A 25,024-nucleotide genomic window follows, 5' to 3' on the forward strand; every position below is an offset into this window, starting at 1 on the left:
CATGTCAAGCACAAACTCAATACAGAGACTGTTAACTGTGAGTGGACGACCCAATTAAGCATTACACTTGTTTACAACAGGGTCCACATTGTTCAATTCATCAAAAAAAAGTGAGAACTGAGAACTGAGTAAGGGGCAACCTTCCACCCAACCACTCTGCATGGTCAGTACACAACCAAATGTCATAGTCTATGGTGAACTGTACACGTAATATAGGCTAGTATTTTAAAGAGAAAGTTTTGTGAAGAGTATAATTGTGTTTAAGTGCTTCGCATATATGAAATGTCTTGTCATAGTTTCACTGTTATGCCTCATTCTATAACCCGAGTATTTACTTTAATAAAGATTGCTCTGTTATACATTTAAACCCCTTGTCTGTGGTCCTTCCAGGCTCTGACATGAATACAGTTTGTAATATAGTAAACAAATATTACTGTCATTTTTTTTTTAGACTTGTACATATGTACTTCAGATTATTATAATTGGTATAGGTCCAATTAGTTCATGTAGACATGTTTGGGCATTTTGATCAAAAATCCTGAGAGGAGAGAGATACAAGTCAAAATGGCAGGTCTAAAAGGTCAGAACTCGAACGTGAGGCATGAGGAGACACGTGTATCAGTTTTCTCCCAGTCAAACGGTTCATGAGCCATGTCTGTTTAAGGTATATTCAGTGATTTCACAATTCAAATGTATATATTTTTGTTACTACTATAGAGTGTGCTGACCATACAAGAGTTCCTCTGTCCCCAGTTAACACCTGGGGGTTAAGAAATCAGGGCCAAATGTCATTTTCAAATGATTGGAATCGGATTGGGAGCCAAAAAAAACCAAATAGACTTGTAACCCAACCGTAGGGAGTACAAACACAGTAAAGAACCTGGGGGTTATCATCTATGAAAAGGCAACACAATGAGCAGAAAATGAACCATGTAAATACAACAAATTGAGCAGAGCACCGCAGGGAGTTGAACCCCGTTCTGGTAAACCAGGAGTACCACACCAGTGCCTTAGTTTTATAATTTACAGGTCCAAAATCAGTCATTAGTTTCAAATTTGCAAAATATTTTTAAAACTTACTCTTGCCGACCTCCTAAAGCAAGATAATTTGATGATAAAAAAATATGATAGCCATGATTATGTCTTTATACAATTGAAAAACGGAAGACTCACTCCACAAATACCTTAAGGAAAACTACAGACATAAACTAAGAAAATATTTGTATTTTTCCGTGCTCATAAAGTGCTGCAAAGTGCCAAGTGAAAAGTGCAGCAGAAAACTTTTGGGTCATAGGCCCATCGTCAATGCCTCGCCTACTGACCGGCATGAATGAAGACGTTTTAGCTGCAAATGGCAGCATAAATAAATCACATCATTACAAACCACATAATGTGATCTGAACTGACGCGATGAAGCTTCACTCGCACATTATAAAAGACATGCATCACATCAACCAACATCACATACCTAGCCCTACCCTACCCTAACCCTAAGTTCATTATGTGATGTAGGATGACATGATGAAGCCTTACTCACAAATGTGAAATGATACGAGACATAAACACACATCACATACCGGGCCTGTGTTCATAGGTGATGTGGGATTACGCTTTACTCACAAATTAGACCTGATAATATAGCACCAACAATAGTCTTATGACCTAGAGGTTTGCTGCTGCACTTTTCACTTTAAGCACTTAGAGCGCTTTATGAACATGAACAAAATAAAATAGATTTTCTTGGTCTCTGCCCAAGCAGTTGGCCTTAGGTTTGTGGCGCGAGTTAAAAATGTTTAAAATAATTGCATACATTAAAAAGAGAAGACAATTTATGCCATTTGTGGACAATTGACATAAATTATATGAGGTGCAAATCATGCAATGGCAGCAGCATTCGTCAGCAATACAGCAACACATTCGTACACAAACACTATGGATGACATTAGAACACAACAAACAAAATGGCGTGAACGATGCCGACCGACGAGATAGCCGCAATTGCTGTGAAATAATCACTTGTAAAAAAATCACATGAATGCACATCACATACAGGGCCTGTTCATATCTGATGTGAACTGACGTGATGACGCTCTACTGGCAAATTACGTGAAACGATACAGCTCCAAATGAGAAACTGTACACGAGACACAACCCGAATCACACACACCATACACTAATGAAGAACTAGTGTCATAGATAAGAAATAGATAAGAAAATACTTATAAAAAAATAAAGCAAAATGCGATAAAAAACTCTGACCACAAAAAAACAAACTACTTTATTAAAGCAAAGAATAGAGAAGAGAAAATAGGAGAAAAGATGGTCGGGTAGAAACCTTGAACGTCCAAAACAGTTACTTTTCTGGACCAAAAAAAAAAAACTGATCCAATGATATTATTTATATAATAATCTGTGTTCCAATATTAGTCACAAGCTCTTGTTGATACTTCACTGGCTTGATATATATATAAAAAATGCATGTTATATTAAATAAAATAATCGATGATCTTTGCCTCGTGAGCTTGTAGATCGGCTATTGTTTTTGCTACTTTAGTGTGGGACACTGTAGCATGACCAAGTAAGGACATTAATTTACAAAAGAAGGTTGAACTATGGAGATACAAGGTTTCTGCCCGGCAGCCAAAAATAATAAACTACGACCACTTACCTTCAATATCAGCACTAAACAAAACGCACACTAACCAAGGAAGGAAATGACACAGCGGCCATCATTTGCTTCCTCCGTTAGACCTACAGCATAGGCTGTAAACACAGTGTTAAGGGGCTACATGCTACCATAATGACACGACATAAATCACATACCTCCACATCACATTTGTATGCACAAAAACCACTAGTGAAAAACTAGGGCAATAGATAGGCAAGAGGAAATAAATAATATAAATCACTTATAAAAAATAAAGCAAAATGCGATTAAAAACTCTGAGACAACAAAAAATGAATAACTTTATTAAAACCAAAGAATAGAGAAGAGACACAAGAAAACATACATATGTGATGTGGACAGACTTTACCCGTAAATTATGTTATACCATAAAATGGAAGGAGGTAGGGCCCGCACACCAGTAATTCTTTATCAAAATGGTGTGCAGGCCCTACCCCCTTCCAAAATTGCCTTATTGGCCCTGCACCCACTGTCGAGGTGCGTGTAAATAAGTATGCTCTGAAACGATAAATAAATCACATGCCTCCACAAGCATCACATAACGGCATGTGATGTGGACTGGCATTATACACACAAATTAAGTGAAACGATACACGACATGAAAGACAACCTACGGTATGGTAGCATGTAGCCCACTTAAACAAGCAGCAGGAATCAAAAGGTTAACTAACCTTCACTGCACTGCTAACAGCACCCAGCAGTGGCAACAGCATAGAGTTCACCCAGCAGTGGCAACAGCATAGAGTTCGTAACTCCTGTCAGCTTCACGTTCTGAAATGGCAGGGCAGAAGAGAAGAAAATAATTAGTTGTCGGCCTACAGGATGACATTTTGGAAGTCATAACAGTCACTGACAGGGCTGTGTCACCATTATTTCACTATATAGTCACACAAATTGTGATTAACGAGTCAACCCATTAAAGGGCCACTTCACCCAATTCCAAAGACGTGGAGTGAGATATTGTCCTCTAGGTTCACATCCATGTGAAAGTTCTGGCACAAAACGTGTATTTAGTCAAATATCTCAACGTTTCCACCGCATTCACACGGACACCTTTCACTCCGGGCAAAGGGGTACAGAATGACAGCTGGATTAATTAACCAAATCTTCCTGACCACACCCATCACCAATTGACCAAGGAAGCACACAATCAGCAGGTGCTGGGTAATTAATCACACCACCTGCCAATTGTGCCCCAAACTTGTGTTTCCCTGATGACGTTTGTGATGGTGAAAGGAAGTTTTGATAAATTAAGTCTCACATACTAGAGCATGTCTGAAATAAGTGTCAGAGCTGAAATCGACATATGTTAGAGACCACAGAAGTGAACCTGTCAAGTCTGTTTCCTCAACTTCTGCAAGACATTACTCTACAAGCCACATCTCCAAAACCGGTGGGTCAAACTGAACAACCAATATGTCGATTTGAAGCCATGATTCCCTGCTAAAATTCAAAACAAATCCAATGGCAGTCCCTCAGTCAAATATGTTCAACATCAATCATAATTGCAATCATTTGTATGACAATGAATAGTCAATTTAACATGTTGTAATGGTGACACAGCCCTAGTTTCTACTACAGTCAGCCACATGTAATCCAGGTACGTACCGTGGGGGGCCTTCCGTCGCTCGGTTGAAGATAAGCTGGTATTAATAGAGCCGCGTAGGTTGTATGGCACAATACGTCCCGAGCACCGTACGCCTCGTAATCTCAGGGAGCGTTCGTTGACACCGTTATTCGTTTCAGCTCAGCCGAGTAGACACTCTATTACCAATACCAGCCATCTCCTGATGACTGCATCCAAGGTCACCGCATGACACCAAGGTCACATGATCAACCTGTAAGACACAAACATACACCAACATTACTCTTTATCCAGATTTTATACATTGTAGAAAAAAAACATTGTTGCGGTCATTTTGTCATGGTGGTGTGGGGTGGGGTGGGTGTGTGTGTGGGAAGGGGGGGCAATTCATTAAAAAAAATCCACAAGAGGAAAAAAAAAGTCCCATGTCACTGACAAGAGGTTAAAGGGCCCTTTAACCTGTCAGTGACATTGGACTATTTTTTCTCTTTTGTGGACACAAGAAACACTTTCCTGGGGTTTTTAATGGGGGTAATAATGTTGCGTTTAGATATTTCAGTATTTCAAAGTGTCCATGATGTCATGGGCACTGGGCTCACTTCCTTCCTGGACTACATGTTGTCTCAGTAAGACAGCCCTGCCCCCTATCCACAAGGAGGAGCAGTGCACCAAAGCATTATGGGAATTGTAGTCCAGGAAGGAAGCGAGCCCAGTGTCCATGGACACTTTGAAATACTAAAAACAAAACCACAGGAAAGTGAGTCTCCCAAACATAATTACAATAAGATCTGGTTGCAAAAGGGGTGAAGTGGCCCTTTAAAGTCAAATTAAATCAAGTTGCTCTGTATGGTAGAAATGGGTCAATACAAATGACTATATAGTGCTGTGGATTCATTTAGTTTTAATGTGTGGTCTCCAGACTTTAATCAAAACACAAAGAAACACATCAAGCATTGAACTTTCAAATTCTGAGAAGTAAGATTGGAGTTTTCCACCCAGCAGAGATAAACATTTAGTTTATGATGTTTTATCTTATGAATGTAACTGCCACAGTTACAATTTAACATTATGTATTCAAGTAAAAGTTTAACTGGCATCAAAATGTACTTAACAATTACCAAAATTTGTACTCATTGTGCAGAATGTCCCGTTTCAAATGTTTAAAAAAAAACTAATCTGAAAATAGCAGATCTACAAGCTCACAATGCGTTGCATCGCAATGCATTGTGAGCTTGTAGAGCATCTACTTTCAAATGGCCAAAATGTGGTTGTAGCCTAGTGGTAAATAATTGCAATGTAGCCAGGCTGTTTATTTTAATAATAATCTAAATCTACAAAGTAACTAGTAATTAAACATTTCAAAATGATAGTGTAGCATAAAAGTACAATATATTTTCCACAGTACTTCAGTAAATGTAGTGATTTACTTCCCACCCGTTTAGTTTAGCTTGTGTGTTTGCTTCTCAAAAAGGACACATTGCTCATATATATATATAGTCCATTTTGTGTCACAATAAACAACCAAACAGTCCTTCTAACAACTCTAATGTTTAAACAATAACAGCGTTAATGGTGGATCAAAAGCCTCACCTTGCAGCAGCACGCCCCAAACACTCTGCCGCCGCACCGCATGCTGCTCCATTTTAAACCTAAAGTCCCGCCCACTGTATCCGGCTCTGTTGATCCACGTCATTGGAAAGTCCGTCGGTTATTGGTTGTCAGAGTGAATCTCATCCGCTGCAGCTGTGTGTGTGGACACACGCATGCACGCACACGCACGCACATCCACGCACGCGCACGCACACACACACACACACACACACACACACAGGCGAGTGGAAGTAGGCAGCCTGCTGCATGCACTCAAAAACTTTTTATATTAAATTAATATCGTAAATGAATTATAAACGGTTTATTGATTAAATAACCCTGAAAGAAGAGATTTATAAACATAGCCTGCTGCCTACTCTGTTGTAAAGTAGGAAGTAATAGGCCTACATAAATAGACAGACAGACAGACAGACTACCAGACAGACAGACTACCAGACAGACAGACAGACTACCAGACAGACAGACAGTCTAGAGTAGACAGACAGAAGAGCCAACACAGTACACGACATGACGACTTGACGTCAGATCTTGTACTACAGCAAAACAAAAAGGAGCAGTGCACCACCCTGTGGCACCAACCGGCACTGCATACTGACTGTTACAAGTATAACACACAGAGGCAAGTGGTGGAACTTGGAAGTATAGGGTAGGGAGCCTGCATGCACTCAAAAACGTATAATATATTCAATTAAATTATCATGAATAAATTATAAACATTTTATTGATTAAAGAACCATAAAATAAGGGAGATATAAAGCCTATATTATACTCTGTTGACAGACAGACAGACAGAAGAGTTGAGCACTTTCAGTCTTGCCGTGTCATTGGTTGATTGATTTTCAAGTATATCAGAGAAGAATAAACACTGGCACACAGAGACAGATGCTTATTTATTAATTTATTTAATCTTCTCTGCTTAGCGTTTGTCGCTCAGCACCTGCCCCAGGTGAAGAAAGAAGAAATGCGTTCTGGTAAATCAAGTTTACCAAGGGTAACTGGACTAAGCATCAGATACTTGTTTACAGCCAGGCCCACATGGAGCATTTCATGGTAGTGGTTCAATGCCTTGTCCAAGGGCACTTCAACGGTGGTAATTTTAACGTGTCGGACCGCTGATTCGAACTGGCGACCTTCCGATATCTAGCCCGCTCCGCAATCCACTCGGCCACCGCTGCCACAAAGGTTGGGGTGGGGATGTGCATGATCCTCTTTTGTCATGGTTTTCAAGTAGAGCAAGCTGTAGGCTATGTCATTCGTTTCATCTGTAGTAATAGCCTAATAGTGTTGGTATAGTATAGCATTTTAAGTATCTACGGAACCTATAATTCTAGCCTACATTTTTCATATTCTGTGTATTTACGTAACATAGGCCTATTCCATTCAGCCCAGTTTATCCTAGAGTGTTGGCCATGAGACCTTGTTTCACCAGTCCTCAGCCGACCACCCTCCCCCATAGTGTTGGCCTTTGATTGTCTATTTAGTGTGCCTTCTGTCCTGCTGTCTCTTCCTTCATCACACCTATATCTATCCGGGATAGACAGAAAGAGACAGGTAGATAGGTGATAGGTAGGATTCCTACCTATCACCTATCTACCTGTCTCTTCCTTCATCACACCTATATCTATCCTATCTATCACCTATCTATCTACCTGTCTCTTCCTTCATCACACCTATATCTATCCTATCTATCACCTATCTATCTACCTGTCTCTTCCTTCATCACACCTATATCTATCTGTCTCTTTCTTCAAGTGAACACAGGCACTGGTACAGCTTAACTACACTTCTGCTACCACAACACGGCACAGAAACCTTACCTCAATTGCACCCAAAAAACTTGAACTTTGAACATTCAGTGGATTTTCTTTTGGTCTGGGGTTTTCTGAATAACTAGCCTCAAAAAGTGCTCCGATTTGCCTGTGGAGACGATGATTGACAGGCAAAATAACCTCAACAGTGACATCTGCTGGCAAATTGTTGTTTTTTTCACTGTTGCTCCAAAGGCTTAAGAACACTTTGGGCTGTATTTTGCGTGTCTTAAGTACCAGGTCTTATTACCTAACTTGAGTAAACTAAAGACCTGGAGGCGTGATCAATGCTCTTTGGACACTCAGAATAGCCAAGGTCCAGGTCTTTAGTTTACTCAAGTTAGGGAATAAGACCTGGTACTTAAGACACGCAAAATACAGCCCATAATGTTCAAAGTTCAGGTTGTTTGGGTGTAATTGAGGTCATCAAACCTAAAAGAAAAACAAACAAAAAAAACAATGAAAGGCATGAAAGCTTTAAAAATGCATGCATAATTTCTTTCCTTAAATGATATAAAAATCAGTTAAAAATAAATGTCGTAGTGCCTACCATTTGGCATGTAATAAAACACAAGACTACATTCAAATCAAACATCAGAACAGTAACATTCTATAAAAAAAAAAACATCTAAATAATTAGCAATACATGACCGTAATGGCATCCTCTAGCAATAATAATAATAAAGTCAACCTAAATGGTTTGTTAACAAAAGAGCAGGCGAATGGAGGCGTCTATTGACAGGATTGATTGAATCGTTTATTAGACATACATTTAAAAACAGAGTTCATACGGTCAAACACTTATTTCAAAAGGGATAGCACAAAAAAAGTCCTTGCGGTCTTGTTTCCATTTCGACCTAATGTAAAACAACAAAAAGTCAATATCATCAACAACAAAACAATGTAATTACAGGACAAAAAAAAAGAGTGGGGAAAAGGAGGGGGGGGGGGGGGTGTGATCACCTGTTTAACCCATTCTGACCGGGCACCCATTTTGGTGTTAGCATCATGTTATGCTTTAGCTATTGAAAAATAGCAGATCTACAAGCTCGTATCGCGCCACCGAGTGGCGCGATACAAGCTTGTAGGTCTGCTATATGAAAAATCGAAGAACGACTGACATTTTTATAATCTGATCTCAGGTCAGAATGGGTTAATCAGACCAGTGTGTGTCCATTGGAAACCTCGTATGAATCTGATCTCAGGTCAGAATGGGTTAAGGGAGAAGGATCAAATCCAAGATGGCGCCGGTAGGCGTGACAGCCTACCGTGACGTCAGCCTTGCATGCCCTATTGAGCTCATTTCTAGTAGAAACTTTTGTTTTACCCAATGGTGTGAATGTAATGGTTTCTTAGCAAGTGACGGGCGATACAATGGAAAGGTTTTTCTCCTGTGTGGAGTGTGGACACAAAGGTGTCTCTTCAGATGACTAGATCACAGCAAGGGCAGAATCCATTTGTACCGACCTGCGGGCCGGCCCGTGTGCACCGTCGGCCGGTCGTTTGATATGTCGGCCGGCCGGGCAGAATCCATTTGTACTCTATGCAACACTAATTGCATACAAAATGTATTTTCTCCAGTGTGGACAGACTGGTGTGTCTTCAGGTGAGATGACTTTCTGAAACTCTTGTTACAATGTTTACATTGGAAAGGTTTCTCTCCAGTGTGGACACGCTGGTGTCTGTTCAAGTCACATGACTGACTGAAACTCTTGTTACAATGTTTACATTTGAAAGGTTTTACTTTTACTACAGTGTGGACACGCTGGTGTCTCGTCAGGTGAGATAGCACACTGAAACTCTTGTTACACTGTTTACATTGGAAGGGTTTTTCTCCAGTGTGAATGCGCTGGTGTATTTTCAGGGAATATGATGAGGTAAATATCTTGTTACACTGTTTACATTGGAAAAGTTTTTCTCCAGTGTGGAGACGCTGGTGTCTGTTCAAGTCACATGACTGCCTGTAACTCTTGTTACAATGTTTACATTGGAAACGTGTTACTCTAGTGTGGTTGAGCTGGTGTATTTTCAGGGAAGATGATGCAGTAAATATCTTGTTACACTGTTTACATTGGAGAGGATTTTCTCCTGTGTGGACATAAAGGTGTTCCTTCAGGCGAGATGACCTATTGAAACTCTTGTTACAATGTTTACATTGGAAGGGTTTTTCTCCAGTGTGAATGAGCTGGTGTGCTTTCAGGGAAGATGATGCAGTAAATCTCATGTTACACTGTTTACATTGGAAAGGTTTTTCTCCAGTGTGGACACGCTGGTGTCTGTTCAAGTCACATGCCTGACTGAAAGCCATGTCACAATGTTTACATTGGAAAGGTCTTTCTCCAGAGTGGACACGCTGGTGTATCTTCAGGTGAGATAGCTTACTGAAACTCTTGTTACAATGTTTACATTGGAAAGGTCTTTTTTCAGTGTGGACATGCTGGTGTGTTTTCAAGTCACATGACTGACCGAATGTCTTGTTACACTGTTTACATTTGAAAGCTTTTACTCCAGTGTGGACATGCTGGTGTCTCTTCAGTTCAGATGGCTTACTGAAACTCTTGTTACAATGTTTACATTGGAAAGGTTTTTCTCCAGTATGGACGCCCTGCTGCTTCTTCGGGGAACCCGAGTCACCGTCATCACCGGTCTCCCGGCGATCGTCACGGTCTTCAGTGACTTGAGTGGCAGATTTAACTTCAACTTCAGAGCAGTGGGAAGATAGGTCTTCTCCATCATCATCGTTTTCTTCTTCACCTTTCACTGCTAGTAATGTCAACGTTGACCAAACAGGTTCCTCTGGTCTTTGAAGTAGTTCCTGCTGTCCTGGTTCCTCCTGGAGCAGACTGGGGCTCCTCTCCTGTTCATTAAAGTGTGGAGGCTCTGGTTCCTCCTGGAGCAGACTGGGGCTCCTCTCCTGTTCACGAGGCTCTGGTTCCTCCTGGAGCAGACTGGGGCTCCTCTCCTGTTCACGAGAAACCTCCTCTTTACCCACAACCATGTGCAGGATGTCTAGAAGCAGAAACATAACATGATGGTCAACACTGGATTCCTAAAATGTAAATCAATTCTTCTTCCATGTACAAAATGAGCTGTTAACTACCAAGATAATATTGACTAGGGTAGGTACCCTCACAAAAAACATGCAGTAATCCTGGTCTCTAAACAGCCTCCCCCTGGCCAGCCGGGGTACCTGATGGAGGGGAAAGGAACTGGTTGGAATAATGTGTTCCTTCCACGTGCTACGTCCAACCAGGGAAACTCCCCCCTGGCAGGTGTAAAGGAGCAACTTGGACACTCAGGCATGAAGTAAGCCTGAGTTCAAGTCCGTTGCTCTCCCCAGGTTGGTGGAGGGTGTGTAGAGCCCAGGATCACATTAGATAATTGACACAGGGGTGAAAAATGGGTTACAAAATCGTGGGATAAATATTATAAAAAAAGAAGATAAGATTGACTAAACCGTTACTAACTACAGGTTATTACTGTAATTTTAGCAAAATACTAAAACAATAATTTGAAGTAATATATTTACTAGTAACACTTGCCCCAAAAGGAATAATGGTGTTACAGCATTTTTGTTTGATTTGAATCATGAAATTCTGAAACTATTCAAAAACATGAGCACCTGAGCTCTGACATTTGGGAGGAAATTAGTCATGCCACTCAGTGCATGACATCATGAAACAGTCAGTCAGCCGAGCAAGTATTTTTCACACCTGATAGAAATTGTGTCGCACATAATGGTACCGTTTCAGTTTTGTAAAGAGTAAGAAAGTGCAGACGCTAAGCTTTCAAATACTTGTTTGAAACTTTAGAGTATGACAAATCAGAAAATCCATGATTCCATTTGCACAGAATCAAATAAGGTTTGAAATTACACTAGCAACTGGACTATATTATGAGTGTCGTGGTATTTTGTGTTTTTGTGCAGTGAAGACATTGTGGCAGCCCTACAGAAGAGAAAATATTGCAGTAAGGAAGAGCACATGGAACTTACTGAGGTGTGGGTGGTCTTCAGCTTCCTGTTTAATAGAAATGTCTTCAGGTTCCTCCTTTTTAATAGAAATGTCTTCAGGTTCCTCCTTTTTAATAGAAGCGTCCCTGGCTGAGTCTGGAGAGATCATCTTCACCTGCTGTCTGGATTCCACACACTGGTCTGAAAGCAAGTGAATAAGGAAGGACTTTAATAACTGGAGACCTAGCAGTGTTAGCCCAACTATCCCACAAGTTTTGACATGTCATCCTGAATATCATGCCAGGTTGAAACTCTGTGCTCTGACAACGATGGCCCTGTTACGTTCTCATCGACCATCTGGCCTCGGTCATCTACTCAAGGGATGCAAGGACTGGACTTCTCCTTAACGCGATGGTACTTATAGCTCTGGTCCATAACGTTACGGACTTCTCCTTAACACTTTTAGCGCTAGCATTTATTGACAAATTATGATATAATTCATGCCAGCATTCCCCCCCGCCCCTGTTCGGCTCTTATTTTGAAGAGCCAAAGATCTAGACCGGATGTTGTGAACTTATGTTGGGGTGTGTGACGATGCTGCATCGTTCCATGATTGCCGCGGTTGCAGAAAGATCGCATCGTCGGCTCTAGGCCGTGGAATAAACCTTGTTTTGACCAAAAATGCCATCTGGGACCATAGACTGTAAAAAATATGGACAAAGCGTTCCCCGGGTCTAACATGAACGTAAAATGAAGCCTGTAATGATATGCTAATTCCTGATGTAAGTCGCCATCTTTTGGTACCAGCTGGCCATTGGCTGGCTCCGTTTTGTACCAGCTGGTCATTGGCTGCCCAGACAACGAGGCGGGACTTCCCCCCTTCTTCTCCGTTGGTTTTTATTTTGACTCGAGTGGGAGGAGAAGACTCTTGAGTGGGAGGGGAATCCCGATCATAGACTGTAACGGTAGCCACGCCCCTCAGAACATACGCGACTTTATGGTCATTTTTTTAATTAATGGGACCATAATTTTCCAAAAAGAATATTATGACATTAGAAATGAGACTTTAAACTAGTGACTGGAAGAAGAAAGTATTCATGACCATGTTTATTAAGGTAATACAGTCTAGGTGAAGTTGGGCCAAAATACATGGGCCTCTATGGAGCTATGGGGCTTTTTGGGTCCAGTCCAGCGCCACAACAGGCCATTATATGAACTACCGATTTCAAATGAGGCTTCACGAAATATCTGGCTGACTGCCCCCCTGTCTGGGACAAGGAATAGGAGATACAGTAGGGGTAGCTCTGGTCCATAGCCTTCTACTGCTTCGATTCTGCCCTGCAGTAAGGCTATGGGACTATCAGTTTTAAATCTCAAACCGAAATCAGACCAGCCTCTCCTCTTTTGTGGAACTCTCACGAACGTTTGACCTACTCACCAATACAAAGATGGGTTGTGTCAATTGAGACTACTTTCCTTAGTGGACGCACTCTGAGCCCCCCACCACACGTGTAAACGGTACTTTTTGGCCAGAAAGGGATTTCTTTTCACAAGACAGGAGAATCATTTTCAATGTCATGATTGATTGATTGAAAATGTCATTAATTATTCAATGTTATTCAGTATGTAAAATGGGTAGTTTAGAGATGCACAATATAAACGGTAGCGTATTGGAATCAGCCATATCGACCATACAAATACCGTATCGGTATCGATCGCTGGTTAAAACGTCATGGTTAACTCATTTACTGCAGAGATGGCCTTTCGACGCCTCCTAGTCTAAAACACCCTCCCTGCCGTGATTACCTTTTGACGCCTATTTGAATATTTATTGATTACGGTAATTTACCGCAATCATGCATGGCATGCATGTGTCCAGCAGGGTACCTGTGATCCTGCGTGGGCGTGCTGTGTCAGAGTATGGCTGCTCCCCCTTGGCCTCAGAGATGAACCTCTGACAGCCCTGCTGTTCTTTCACCACCTCCAGACTCTCAACCACAGTGTGGAGGTAGGAGGGACTGATGAGAGGCAGACGGATGTGCTCCAACACCTTCAAGAACACACAGAACACCAAGTATTAGTACTAGTCCAACTGGATATTGGGTGATCAACATGATAGAGACCTCCGATTGTCTTACAAGGCGAGAGAATAAGAAATGACGGACCTGTCCAAAGCTCTGCTTGTGGGTAGGACTCTTGTTTAAATGACTGACCTGTCCAAAGCTCTGCTTGTGGGTAGGACTCTTGTTTAAATGACTGACCTGTCCAAAGCTCTGCTTGTGGGTAGGACTCTTGTCTAACCACAGCATGGCAGCCTCAAACACCATGTCCTCCTCAGGAACATTCAGACGGTCACTGGAGAGAACCTCTGTCAGTCTTTCCACAGAGAGAGAGAGGAACGCTTCCTATTGGTAGAAGGAAAGAAAAGAAAATGTGATTAACTGATACATGAAGACACTGTTCCAAAGTTCCCATACTATCACACTGGTGACAGATGGTTTCTTTAGTGAAGTGTGACTGTAGCGTATTAAAGATGGAGTGCCACAATCTTTTTTATTTTCAGTTTTGCATGTGTCTATGAGGTGACAGTACTTCATTAGACACCCTGGAGTCGTTTTTATGTGCAATGGTGTATTAACTTTGTATTTAGGGTTTCTTCCTGAAGAGTGAACCCTTGACAGTCAAACAGGCCAAAGAAATGAACAGTAATATAGTGACATCACACTATCAATCTCCGTCCCGAGCGTCGGGCATTACTAATTGATTGAACGGAGACCTCCGTCCTTGCCGCTCAGGGTGTTAATATGCGTATGTGTAATCACTGTGACAGATTGAATGTTCCTATGCAGGTGGTGTGTGGGTCAGTTGTGATGGTGAGTAATAGTAATAAACATTAAACAACCACTGTGATAAGTGTATGATCCTCAACCACTGACCTGCTGGTAGAGGACAGCGAAGTGTTCCAGAATGTGATCCAAGCTGTGTTTCTTCAACCTTCCACAGGAGTGGTCGTCGGCACTGCAGTAAAACTCCACACAGTTGGAGGTGTCCAAGTGACGCTTCATGTATTCACAGCAGGCCTCTCGAACAGACGTGACTTCCAGCAGGTCTGATGCTGCCAGCAGGGCCTGGAACAAATTAACAGAATGTCTCTATTCATTAAAGGACAACTTTAGTTTTTTTTTTCAACCAAGGTTCATGTTTTAGGTTGTTATTAGAGAAACTACAAGGTGAGTGTTAATTTCTTTTCATTTGCTGCTTTCTTTCGTTTTAGGGATTTTAGATCTTTTTGACAGGGGGGGCGGGGGCATTCGAGCATGGGGCTAAATATGTATTTTTTTTACAAAATCTTATGGTGATTTATCTTTGTATTATTTACTATAGTCCTAATAAACCCCATGAAATTACATCTGGCCACAGAAGATCACAGGATCTACTGGGGGAAGGCATATATGTGTGTGTAGGCTCAATATGTCAGTTTATCACATTCAATAGATCCTGTGATCTTTGGTGGCCAGATGTAATTTCTTGGGGTTTATTAGGACTATAGTAATTAATAAATAAAAAAATCACCATAATATTTTGTAAAAAAATATTTATATTTAGCCCCATGCTCGAATGCCCCCGCCCCCCTGTCAAAAACTGCTAAAATCCCAAAAACAAAAGAAAGCAGCAAATGAATGAAAATCAACACTCACCTTTTAGTTTCTCTAATAACAACCTAAAACATGAACCTTAGTTGAAAAAAACTAAAGTTGTCCTTTAAGCACCGATATTATATTACATAGGGGTTGGTCCCGAGGTATGTACCGAACCAAACGTGCTTGGGTACCGGGTACCCGTTACAATGATTACATTTCGGTTCTCTCCATCGGTTCCCACAGATACGCTGTCACACTCTATTTATTTTCTACCCTTTTAACCCATTTTGGGGCGGGAACCCCTTTTGGTGTCATCATCATGTTATAGCTATTGAAAAATAGCAGATCTACAAGCTCATAGCGCGCCACCAAGTGGCGCGCTATGAGCTTGTAGGTCTGCTATTTTTGAAAAATCGAAGAACGACTGACATAGAAACATAGCTTTTTCAGAAAACTGTCAGAATGTAGAAGATTTTTTTTTAATCTGATCTAAGCGCAGGGAACAGAGCTGATCTACAAGCCTACACCGCGTTGCATCAGCGACGCGTTGTGGGCTTGTGGCTTGCAGAGGCGGAGCTATCTCTGCATGGAGTTGTCGAGGAGTGTAGAGACAGAGAGACGCATTGAAGAAACATAATTATTAAAGTTTCTTAAACATAATTTTCAAGTGAAGTTTATGGGAGGAAACTTTTAAGAGAGGGGACAGGAGTCTTGCGCCCCCTGCTGCCTGAGTTGCCTCACTGCATGATCATGCATTTTGTGCGCTGCACAGCATTGAATCAACATCAACCCACCTTGCGCGCGCGCGTGTGTGTGTGTGTGTGTGTGTGTGTGTGTGTTCACGGCGTAGGGTCACCTATAGCTCTATGGTCTAGAGGCCCAGTCAGTTAAATTGACATTGAGCATTTTGGAACCGAAATAGGGAACAACGAATGAGGTTTATGATTTATACATTACCTGTACATTATCAGCAGAGATGGACACCTTAGACGTGTAGGCGTAGTTCACCAGCAAACCAATCATCTGAGGTTCCACTCCACTGATGGTCACTCTGTCCTGTGTGGACTCCCTCATACCAGATATAAACGTGGCCTGTTCACATTGAAAAGATGAATGGTTGTATCCGTAGTTTCTCTCTCATTTACATTGTTAATTGATTAATTAATTTGGTGCAGATGATACATTGAGTCATGTGAAAGCGAAGGCAGACTTGAAATGTCATTGCCTTAAATTGCAACAAAATAAACACACACACACGGTGAAGCAGCTCTCTGCTTCTAGGGGCGGACGGCGTGGAACAAACTTCCACTGTACCTTCGACAGGCAGCCTCTGTAGACATTGTTAAAGTGCAGCTCAAGACCCACTTCTACACTCCTTGTTATTCATGTCCTCACTGTATTATTTTAATGTTTGGTGCCTTGCATTTCTTTTCTTTTTTTCTCCTCCATTGCTCTGTTAAGCACTTTGAGCTGCATTTCATGTCATGAATGGTGCTATACAAATAAAGGTTTATTATTTATCATTAACACCAGCAGGTCAATAGGTGTGTGTATTTACCTCAAAGTAAGGGCTGAAGGAGGCCAGTACAGCACGATGGCAGGGGACCTCCTGACCCTCACAGCACAGAATCACATCACACAAGACACTGTTGAGACGCAGCCAGTTGAGGCCCTTTAACAGCTTGTTGGGATTTTGGAAGTCCACAAACACCTCAGCCTTCAGGGAGGTTGGAGGTACACTGGTGCCGTCCTCCTGAAGTGCAAAGAACAACAACAACATCCAGAGGGACATTTATAAATCAGACAAATAAACTACTATTCATCTGTGAGTCATGTTGCTGATCTGGCAACGACCACAAATACATTTTAATGTGCACCCTTGCTTATATGAGACAATTTAAAATGAAACCTCTATGACAGCTCGCTGACATAATGAAGTGACATTATTCCGTAGTGTGTTAGCCCTTCGGTCGCCTATATTACCCCATTTTGGGGCGGGAGTGGGGGTGTTTTAAGGATTATGTTCTACTTTAGCTATTGAAAAGTCGTGAAAATGTGGCGCAAATGTTTGAATATATATTCTTTCAGAGAGTTTTTAACTCAAATCTTTGCTTCTGGGAGGTCCCTGGAACAACATATTTTCAGAAGGGGGTCGGCGGCAAATTACATAACGTTAGCCTCATAGGATAAATGCCTAAGTCATTTTTTGGCGAAATTGAGATTTCTGCCTACAGGTGCTCTCCTGGGGCTGCTGCATCGTCCTGGATCAGCGCCTATGTCCTCAGCCAATCACAAAGCTTCAAAAATGATGATCTGCCTAAGTCACTTGTGTGATTTGAGCATTTTTACGTTGCCGCCTAACTCACTTTGTGTGACTTGGGCATTTTTACATTGCATACACAGCAAACAACAGTTACTCTAATAGACCCCTAGGTGTTTAGTATGGAGTTAACATTACTCTAATAGACCCCTAGGTGTTTAGTATGGAGTTAACATTACTCTAATAGACCCCCAGGTGTTTAGTATGGAGTTAACATTACTCTAATAGACCCCCAGGTGTTTAGTATGGAGTTAACATCACTCTAATATACCCCCAGGTGTTTAGTATGGAGTTAGCATTACTCTAATAGACCCCCAGGTGTTTAGTATGGAGTTAACATTACTCTAATAGACCCCCAGGTGTTTAGTATGGAGTTAACATTACTCTAATAGACCCCCAGGTGTTTAGTATGGAGTTAGCATTACTCTAATAGACCCCCAGGTGTTTAGTATGGAGTTAACATTACTCTAATAGACCCCCAGGTGTTTAGTATGGAGTTAACATTACTCTAATAGACCCCCAGGTGTTTAGTATGGAGTTAACATTACTCTAATAGACCCCCAGGTGTTTAGTATGGAGTTAGCATTACTCTAATAGACCCCCAGGTGTTTAGTATGGAGTTAACATCACTCTAATAGACCCCCAGGTGTTCTGTATGGAGTTAACATTACTCTAACAGACCCCCAGGTGTTTAGTATGGAGTTAACATTACTCTAATAGACCCCCAGGTGTTTAGTATGGAGTTAGCATCACTCTAATAGACCCCCAGGTGTTTAGTATGGAGTTAACATTACTCTAATAGACCCCCAGGTGTTTAGTATGGAGTTAACATCACTCTAATAGACCCCCAGGTGTTTAGTATGGAGTTAGCATTACTCTAATAGACCCCCAGGTGTTTAGTATGGAGTTAGCATTACTCTAATAGACCCCCAGGTGTTTAGTATGGAGTTAACATCACTCTAATAGACCCCCAGGTGTTCTGTATGGAGTTAGCATTACTCTAACGGACCCCCAGGTGTTTAGTATGGAGTTAACATTACTCTAATAGACCCCCAGGTGTTTAGTATGGAGTTAACATCACTCTAATAGACCCCCAGGTGTTTAGTATGGAGTTAGCATCACTCTAATAGACCCCCAGGTGTTTAGTATGGAGTTAGCATCACTCTAATAGACCCCCAGGTGTTTAGTATGGAGTTAACATTACTCTAATAGACCCCCAGGTGTTTAGTATGGAGTTAACATCACTCTAATAGACCCCCAGGTGTTTAGTATGGAGTTAGCATTACTCTAATAGACCCCCAGGTGTTTAGTATGGAGTTAGCATTACTCTAATAGACCCCCAGGTGTTTAGTATGGAGTTAACATCACTCTAATAGACCCCCAGGTGTTCTGTATGGAGTTAACATTACTCTAACAGACCCCCAGGTGTTTAGTATGGAGTTAACATTACTCTAATAGACCCCCAGGTGTTTAGTATGGAGTTAACATCACTCTAATAGACCCCCAGGTGTTCTGTATGGAGTTAACATTACTCTAATAGACCCCCAGGTGTTTAGTATGGAGTTAACATTACTCTAATAGACCCCCAGGTGTTTAGTATGGAGTTAACATCACTCTAATAGACCTCCAGGTGTTTAGTATGGAGTTAACATCACTCTAATAGACCCCCAGGTGTTTAGTATGGAGTTAACATCACTCTAATAGACCCCCAGGTGTTTAGTATGGAGTTAACATTACTCTAATAGACTCCCAGGTGTTTAGTATGGAGTTAACATTACTCTAATAGACCCCCAGGTGTTTAGTATGGAGTTAACATTACTCTAATATACCCCCAGGTGTTTAGTATGGAGTTAACATTACTCTAATAGACCCCCAGGTGTTTAGTATGGAGTTAACATTACTCTAATAGACCCCCAGGTGTTTAGTATGGAGTTAACATTACTCTAATATACCCCCAGGTGTTTAGTATGGAGTTAACATTACTCTAATAGACCCCCAGGTGTTTAGTATGGAGTTAACATTACTCTAATATACCCCCAGGTGTTTAGTATGGAGTTAACATTACTCTAATAGACCCCCAGGTGTTTAGTATAGAGTTAACATTACTCTAATATACCCCCAGGTGTTTAGTATGGAGTTAACATCACTCTAATAGGCCCCCCAGGTGTTTAGTATGGAGTTAACATTACTCTAATAGACCCCCAGGTGTTTAGTATGGAGTTAACATTACTCTAATAGACCCCCAGGTGTTTAGTATAGAGTTAACATCACTCTAATAGACCCCCATGTGTTTAGTATGGAGTTAACATTACTCTAATAGACCCCCAGGTGTTTAGTATGGAGTTAACATCACTCTAATAGACCCCCAGGTGTTTAGTATGGAGTTAACATCACTCTAATAGACCCCCAGGTGTTTAGTATGGAGTTAACATTACTCTAATAGACCCCCAGGTGTTTAGTATGGAGTTAACATTACTCTAATAGACCCCCAGGTGTTTAGTATGGAGTTACCATTACTCTAGCCTCGATACCCAGGCTTTCATTTCGTCTGCGCGAAAGATGAAAGCCTGGAAAAAGCCGTGGGCTGAACCAGTCTAAAAGTGGGAGTCAACCCTTCCGGGTGGGCGTCGCTCTAAATGATGTGACGTAGCGCTGCACTAGGGGGGAGAGGAGGGGCCGGGGGTGACGGACAGATCGATGAGATCCAATCAGGGTGCGCGCATTTCTGAGGCGCGACCCGCCCCTCTAGACCAGAAATGTCTCTGCTTAGGTCAGGCTAACATTACTCTAACAGACCCCCAGGTGTTTAGTATGGAGTTAACATCACTCTAATAGACCCCCAGGTGTTTAGTATGGAGTTAACATCACTCTAATAGACCCCCCAGGTGTTTAGTATGGAGTTAACATCACTCTAATAGACCCCCAGGTGTTTAGTAGACATGTATTAAAATATGCCTAAGTCACAGATTATTTTCTTGAAAATGGCCTAAGTCACTTTTTTTTTGTTATGGAATGACTCATGTTTATCTTTTTGTAAAAAACATTTTGTTAACCCCTCAGGAAGCCATTGTAAAAATCTGCATTAAAAACTCTTACATACTTGCGAGAAAATGTGTTTTTTCTTATTATCCGAAAATCATAAAAAATGACTTAGGCATTTATCCTATGAGGCTAACGATAACATTTTTGGGGTCCTTGACATGAAATATTGAGAACCACTGATATAGAGAAACATGAGGTTTTTCAGAAATGTTTCATGATTCAGAAGAATGTATTTTCTCGACGTCAGATCTAAATGGGTCTTACTGTGAAATGATGCTTGGAAACGGTCACTCACATGGTCAGTGTCCAGTCGCATCCTCTTGGCAGCCTGTGGTGATTCTCTCTGGCTGGCAGCATCCAGGATGTTGTCAGCCATGGCTGAGGTGAGGTGGAGAGAGAACACACTACATTACTGTTACATGTGGTTTAACTCATGGCTGAGGTGAGGTGGTGGAGAGAGAACAAACTACATTACTGTTACATGTGGTTTAACTCATGGCTGAGGTGAGGTGGTGGAGAGAGAACAAACTACATTACTGTTACATGTGGTTTAACTCATGGCTGAGGTGAGGTGAGGAGGAGAGAGAACAAACTACATTACTGTTACATGTGGTTTAACTCATGGCTGAGGTGAGGTGAGGAGGAGAGAGAACAAACTACATTACTGTTACATGTGGTTTAACTCATGGCTGAGGTGAGGTGGAGAGAGAACACACTACATTACTGTTACATGTGGTTTAACTCATGGCTGAGGTGAGGTGGAGAGAGAACAAACTACATTACTGTTACATGTGGTTTAACTCATGGCTGAGGTGAGGTGGTGGAGAGAGAACAAACTACATTACTGTTACATGTGGTTTAACTCATGGCTGAGGTGAGGTTACTTAACTATGCTCCCCCCTATACAAAATAGAGAGGAGCATATGAGACATGTCCTTACTGAACCAGGGAGAGGTCAGTCAAACATGTGTTCTCTCTGGAGTAATAAATAATCTGTCTGTATGCGATTGCGATCTGACCATTATTATTTTGACCATTATATCATGCTCGTTTGAGGACAGGTAGGGAGCAGAGCATACATGTGTTTGGGAATGTTGCTGAAGGTCATGTTATTTTGTCAGCTGACACCCAAATCAAAGAAACCATACAGCGTGCCGTGTATTTAATTATTTGATATTTCCGACAGACTGTCAACGCACTGCAAGACTAAAATGGAAGCATAATTCTGACGGCCTGCGGTGGAATGGACAAGTTAGAGTATAAAAACGGACAGGGCAGACCCATTACTGTTGTTGGATCAACGTTATGTTATTTTGTCATCTGACACCTAAACCATACAGTGTTTATTTAATTGTATACAATGGTAGGCCTATAGGTCTCCACAGTGAGGCTGGAAAGCCTAGCAGACTACTCTATAGCCTACTAGCCTACATGGTAGGCAGAAAAATGGCAACCAGAATAACTCGTTCTTAGTAAAACCCCTCCCTATGCCCCATTGTTTGAAATGTACTCATTCGACCATTCAATCAAAACTCTCTCTCTCTTGTAAATAGTACCACACACGGATATGTAACGTTATGGTTTATAATAGTGATGAATGATGCAACCAGAGTGATCTAGTAAGATAGAGGACAACTAGCGTTGACTCCCGTTGTAACAATGGAATGCGGAAGTGCTCATTCTATCTCAATGGGATAGTTCCAACTTCCAGCCATAGGAGCAATGTTTGGAACTATAGCGCGAGATCAAGGCGTAACGTACACTCTGAGCTGGAATCGATCCCCCCCACCTCAGTAGGCCTAGAGCAGGCAACACGCCACACGAAGAGAGCTATATTATTAGGCTTAGGCCTACTGCTAGTAACCAACTACCGCTTGTTTTGTTTAGGATACATTGATGACAAACAAGCAGAGTGTGAGAGAAATAGCCTACGACTCTAGTTCAATCTTAAAAGACGAGTCAATAATATAAAAGATGGCCTGCTGCATAGATGAAAAACAACAACGTGAGATTGGTGAATCGGTTCAACTTTTTACCTGTAGCTGTGTTTCTTTCAGTGGTTGAGCTGCTGACAAACAAACGTCCCCCTTTTAGTTTTAGTATTAGTGTCAACAACTCTATGGTGTCAACAGTCCTGTGGGCGAACCATAGAGTTATATATCTATATAACTAATAATAATAATATATACTCTAAGGACTGAACTGGCGCGATAGCCGCGCCCCCCGGAAGAACAGTCTACTTCCGCCAAAATGTGGTCGCATTAGAACCTACCGTCACATATCACAAAGCTGACACTGACACCTAGTGGCGCTTCTTTGAACTACTGAAGAATAAATTCTTTGATCATTGAGATTTGTATTTCACAGTATTGTAGAATCATCGTACATTTCAAATAATGCAGTAGAAATACTAAAATATATCTATATTACACACACTGGAATTTAATTGTGGTAAACATAATTATTAAAACAATAGTGCTGTATTGTAGAGCGGTGTAGAGCGATGAATTCCTGTTCTGTTCTTTAACTATATAGAAGTGTCTATTTGTACGTCTCTGAATGTTTTGATGAATTGAACAAGGTGGACCCTGTTGTAAACAAGTGTAATGCTTAATTGGGTCGTCCACTCACAGTTAACAGTATTTGTATCGAGTTTGTGCTTGAAATATACTGTAATTCTGCAAACTGTTAATACACATTTCAATCAATCGTGGTTCCCAAACTTATGTCAGTATTAAACAGCTTGTGATTTAGTTAATGTTGCGACCCACAACCTTTATTTTGACATGTTTTGAACGGGTGGCGCACCTATAGTCAGAGCGCGGTGGTCATATTTTATTGTATTTTATTGTCCTAAAATAAATACTATACATAATGTTAGACACTCTTTATGGATTCACTCTTCGTGTATTCACTGAAGCAACACTTTACACCACAAAGATAAATGTTATCTGAATAAATCTTTATTAAAGTAAAATATTAAGATGAAGTAAAATATTAAAAGAACAATAAGAATATGAGAAATACCCAAGGAGAAGAGAGTACAACACAGTGACAAATAAAGATCTTATCTCTAAGAGTGCTTGCATGAGCAGAACGTTTGGTCACATTTTGTCCCAAGAAACTAAACAAAACAGTCTGGTTTGGGAGTGAAAGTGTGGTGTTGTAACAAAGAGCCAACTGTAAAATGAGGAGGAGTGTACCAGACTGTTTAAAGGGGTCTTGCTTATTTTCTCATTGGCGGAGAGTGCCAGACAGCAGAGCTGGTCCTATTGACGTAGCGAGGTTTTTTGGTGCGAAATATCTCTTCTAGGTTGGGCGGCTCTATGGGTCCAAACAGTGCATGCAGGTCAGGTGGGTTGAAGTATTCTTTGACGAGTCGTTTCTGGAGCTCTGGACCTGGAAGGGAAAAACATTTTGCATTCAGTGATTGAACAAAAAAAACAAAAAACAAATATGTAATAGTCATTCTTGGCAGTGTGGGCCTTTGGAAAAGGTCATCAAAAGTCATCCTTGGCAGTCAATGGATTAAGACCTGCAGAGTCTACAAGGCGTTGGCCTCACAGCATAATTGCCGAAGTCCTTTTTGGTCAAATTGACATTTCTGCATAACTCTACTCTCCTAACACTGCACCTTACTGTCCATGTCCTTAACCTATCAGAATGCTTATTACATTCCACAATGACTTGAGCAGAAATTATTTTGGAATGTAAATAAGTCTGATAAGCTGAGAATATAGGAAACTAGAAAATGTTCCCCTCAGGGCACAGGTCTCCACCTGCGTTCTTTTTGAAAAATCAGTCATTACAACAGCATTAAGGGACAACTTTTGTTTTTTTCAACCACGGTTCATGTTTTAGGTTGTTATTAGAGAAACTAAAAGGTGAGTGTTCATTTTCTTTCATTTGCTGCTTTCTTTCGTTTTAGGGATTTTAGCTCTTTTTGACAGGGGGGCGGGGGCATTCGAGCATGGGGCTAAATATGTATTCTTTTTTACAAATTTGATGGCGATTTATTATAGTCCTAATAAACCCCAGGAAATTACATCTGGCCACAGAAGATCACAGGATCTACTGAATGTGAAGGTAGCCTACTGGGGGAAGGTGTCGTATCTGGACTCGATAATTCTGTACTATAGCATGCTATTATCAACTACATTTCTGGGCTAAAGTTATTGTGGGAATTCAATCTGTAGAGGCAATGTGGCAATCTGTAAAGTCTAGCCCATTGTGCATATGAAATAGCCTGGCTCGACTGGGTGTGACAGGAATTAGCATGCTCTATTGTTTAAACCAACAGGTCACTTGATTAAGTCTCAAGACAGCATTTCTATCTGCATCTCAATGACATTCGTATGTAAAAAATACCGTCTGTCCTC

At 41.2% G+C, this 25,024-nt stretch overlaps 1 protein-coding gene across 1 annotated transcript; it reads right to left on the reverse strand.

Annotated features, from left to right (window-relative positions):
- Positions 1-1,874: 1,874 nt before the first annotated feature.
- LOC310874755 (kelch-like protein 20) lies at positions 1,875-22,781 on the reverse strand (the record flags this gene model as incomplete). The annotated part of the gene is made up of 11 exons (XM_083787618.1): positions 22,682-22,781; positions 20,941-21,023; positions 16,842-17,036; positions 16,241-16,375; positions 14,579-14,770; positions 13,904-14,047; positions 13,530-13,692; positions 11,685-11,843; positions 10,535-10,699; positions 10,325-10,453; positions 1,875-1,930 (listed from the first exon to the last, which is right to left on the reverse strand). Exons 2-11 carry the CDS (start codon positions 21,019-21,021, stop codon positions 1,875-1,877), a joined length of 1,419 nt encoding a protein of 472 aa, XP_083643744.1. The 5' UTR covers positions 21,022-21,023; positions 22,682-22,781.
- Positions 22,782-25,024: the final 2,243 nt, after the last annotated feature.

Source organism: Protomyctophum parallelum, assembly GCF_964188405.1.
Source record: "Protomyctophum parallelum genome assembly, chromosome: 17".
Taxonomy (NCBI): domain Eukaryota; kingdom Metazoa; phylum Chordata; class Actinopteri; order Myctophiformes; family Myctophidae; genus Protomyctophum; species Protomyctophum parallelum.